Here is a 3728-nt window from a genome sequence, read left to right as displayed (position 1 = left end):
CATACATTTATTGTTGTACTATTAAAACACGACTATAGTTTCGGCGATAATCGCCATGATCAGGTGAAGTTAATTATTATTGATGGAAGAAATTGAAGACAGGTTGAAAAAGAAAAGAATAGAAGGTGTTGAAGTTACAATTTGAAAATTGGACGCATTGAAGATTGGAAATTGTTGAAAATGAAATTTTACGGCACAGACAAATATTGAAATGCACTATTTAAGGACTCTAAAACCGAAGAGGGTGCCCTAATTAAAAACAACCATTCGGACGTTGAATTTTAAATTTTAAATTTACATTGAACTTGAACTTGACGTTTGAAAATTGAAAATATAACACATATTGGAAAGGGGGAAAGCTACAAACAGCTTAAATGTTTTCTGATGTTTACATTATTTAAGAATTAATTACGAAATTAAATTCCAGACACGCCGTCTGCTTGTTCTGGAATTTAATTTAGTAATTAATCCTTAAATAATCCAAAAACATTTAAGCTGTTTGTAGCTTTCCCCCTTTCAGGAAACTGTATGGAGTCCATTAATAAAATGCATAGTTAGCGAGCTATAACGTTGCCTACGTTCACCAGACGGAAGCGCGGTTTGAATTAGTATCTCAAATTAGGGCCATTCAGATTTGGAATGTCTTACCTCAATGACCAGTGGTCAGTTTGTAAAATGGTCTATTTACTTAGCCTAATACGCGTTTTGCTGATGATCACAGTTTTGCGATGGAAACGGGTACGTTCTTGTAAGACCTTGAAACATAGCCGCACGTCACACGTTCTCAATATCTAAACCTTTATTTTCTTACAAATAAGGCAAAGGTAGGTACCTACTTAAAAGTATTACTGAAATTTTGCAACACCTTCAAGTCCGCATTTAACAAATTCAAACGCCATCACACATTTGTCTGAATCTGTCACTTTTTTATCACATTCTTGCGACACCTTAAATGACTCTTCATCCATCATATCCTTCATAGCTACAGCATTGAACTTACTCGACGTGTCGAAAATGTGTAATTGATCTAGAACACACTTTATTACGCACTTCAAAGGATAGTCGTCGATCAGGTTTAGATGGTCAAAAAAGTCGTCTACCACAGCTTTTTGAGCACCGGACGATTTTGTGCATTCATCCCTAAAAGGTTCTACGGCGGCATCCCACAATTGCTTTATTTCCGGCTTAACCTGGAAATTAAATCGGTTAGGTAATACTTAAAGAAAACGGAACTTGATACCTCCAAACACACTACTGCCGAGGCCGAAATTACGAAGCAGAATAGGGCATACACCTTCATGTTGAAATAGTTAGCTTCAATTGCACTGCTACTTATAATATTGTATTTATAATATAATTTTCAAATGGTACAGCCTAGAATTATTTCTAATTAGATCATTAAAGATAAAAATCCACACACTATGGCAATTTATACTCGCATACTGTGGTCATTACAATTACTGTCAGGGTAAGATATAGGTATTTGTTCGAAATTATGCATGGTGAATGTTAAATACATTTCAATTAAAAAATACGTACTTAAATGTTTAATGTAAGTGCATGAATGGATAAATTAATAATACAAAATTATGAGTGAATATGAAGCGATAAAAGTAAATTGTTTAGTACAAAGTCTTACAATCACTTACACTTACACGATACAGAGTGTACTAAAACTAGCATTTTGTACACAAAAAGTATTCTAATTAAATCCCAGATCTGTGAATTTTTAGTATGTAAACGCACTTCTATGCTATGAGACATACCTAATTTTATGACTGTAAGAAGTTCTTTGCCAAAATTCCAAATGGATAGCATCTTCCAGTAGAAAGTACCCGACTGATGATTAATGTACCTACTCATAATTTCATTATATGCACTCTGACGATCTCTTCTACTGCATGTATCAACGTGCCAAACCTCTCCAGGATATCCTGATGTAAACAATGTTTATTATAAGTTGTAATTCTAAATCCCATTTGATAATTATCATAATGGATTAAAAACTCAAAGACTGAAGAGGTAATTGTCATTATAAATAAACTGAAATTCAGCCCTTTCATCTGAATTAATGTACTTGAACGGAAACTGCCGAACTTTCGACTGTAGACACTGCTAGGTAAATTATTAGGTTCGTATCCAAATTTCGTCAAAAGTAAATGTGACAATTCGCTGCTATTAGATGAATAGCGACCCCGGTTGAGTTCTTGTTTGCTATAGTAGCTTTCATGGAAATTCATACAGCAGACAAGGGTATTTTACGTTTAAAGGTGGGTAGAGTGTGTGGAGAGTATCTAAAGTAATAATAGCTTGTCGGTCTGCTTTATCAAAATACACGCTATTCATTATTTGCGTATAAACGCATTGGATGCATCTGAACCGTGAATTACCAAGTACTGAGTTAATGACAAGCAGCTCTTATTCTAACGTAAAACATGGATGGTACAGAAAATCGATGCTTTATACTCGTTGTCTTCCGGCAGGTGATGCTTTTAAATTAATTGATCAAGATGCGGCATACAGGAGATATTAACACGCTTCCAGCAAAAAGAAAACAAGAATCAGATCAGAAGTCCCACCTGTTGCCAGGTTGAGAAGACATTGATTTGCATTAAAGCAAGGGGCATTAATTAATATGCAATTTAATTAATATGCAATTCCCAAACACCGCGCGTGGATAACAAAACTGCATCACAGTCAACAAAAGCTCATATCTGATGTAATCATTTTTGAGGTTTTTTTGAGGGTGTTGGCATTTGCGTTCCTCTTGACTATAACTGTGTAGGCTGGATTTAGTGCGTTTGCAGATATTTTCGAGCAGTGTGACAAAAGGAGTTGTTGTCTTCTTAGCCAGAGGGGAAGATCGTTGGTTTACATATTGTAATGAACCCGAATTTGCTCGCTAAAATTCGATTTAAATATTCCCGAACCCGCCCCTGGCGCGACGAAAGAATTCAAGATTGCGCTTTGTTTCGTTTCCGTGGAACACGTAATTTTAACGCATTTTTGACACTATTTTATTCGTTATGACTGGCTGGCTGGCTCTCCGCCGGAGATCTCAGCAATTACAATAGCTATAGAGACAAATTTTCACTAAAAGCTTTCTGCTATAGTATAGATGTACAGACTCTAGTCTATTTTGAGTTCGCTAATAAAAATACTGTTCGGAATTACCAAAAATTCGCTTTCATCATGCATATGCTGATTTACAACTTGTTTTCTGCTCTACATTCAAATGGGCCGTAATTTAATGACGCATATCGACCAACGACCGCGCGTCGATATTAACAGTTTTCGTCTACGATTTGCTTAAAGGGGAAATTTAGGGAGAGGTATTTGTGCTTTTGTTGAGGGCAGAAGTAATTTTTACGTTTCGAACAGCAAGTGCAGCCTCGACAATTACAAAGGTGGTGTATTCTTTTTATCTTTACGTTTATTGCATCCATCTAGTAATTATATGATCGTGTTAGATCATATTCCAAATTAACGGCATTCCCGTACAGCAAGGGTATTGTCATTTATAACTCATTTTAAATACCAATTGCCCTTTTATAGGTCTACTGATCATACTTTAAATTAAATGCAAGAGTCCATTATGTTTTCTACGTAAATATGTGGGTTTTCAATTTACAGTATCCCTTTGTTCCTAATGCTGGTTTTAGCTGCCAACCCGCAATATGAACTACTGACCGATTTACGTGTTTTTATTTATATTTAGATACAGTATG

At 35.5% G+C, this 3728-nt stretch overlaps 1 protein-coding gene across 1 annotated transcript; it reads right to left on the bottom strand.

The window, feature by feature from the left end:
• Positions 1–845: 845 nt before the first annotated feature.
• Positions 846–1300, bottom strand: LOC116176091. Its single transcript, XM_031494563.1, has 2 exons — positions 1241–1300; positions 846–1190 (listed from the first exon to the last, which is right to left on the bottom strand). Exons 1-2 carry the CDS (start codon positions 1298–1300, stop codon positions 846–848), a joined length of 405 nt encoding a protein of 134 aa, XP_031350423.1.
• Between the last annotated feature and the right edge of the window lie 2428 nt (positions 1301–3728).

The sequence above is a fragment of the Photinus pyralis genome, unplaced genomic scaffold (genome assembly GCF_008802855.1).
Source record: "Photinus pyralis isolate 1611_PpyrPB1 unplaced genomic scaffold, Ppyr1.3 Ppyr1.4_LG7, whole genome shotgun sequence".
In the NCBI taxonomy this organism is placed as follows: domain Eukaryota; kingdom Metazoa; phylum Arthropoda; class Insecta; order Coleoptera; family Lampyridae; genus Photinus; species Photinus pyralis.
This window is presented reverse-complemented; position numbering and strand designations above follow the sequence as displayed.

Excerpts from the sequence above, each read along its gene's own strand:
- LOC116176091 (XM_031494563.1), bottom strand. The coding sequence starts at position 1,300 with ATGAAGGTGTATGCCCTATTCTGCTTCGTAATTTCGGCCTCGGCAGTA. Across the intron at positions 1,191-1,240 it reads CGGCAGTAGTGTGTTTGGAG|GTTAAGCCGGAAATAAAGCA; the intron begins GTATCAAGTTCC and ends TTTAATTTCCAG.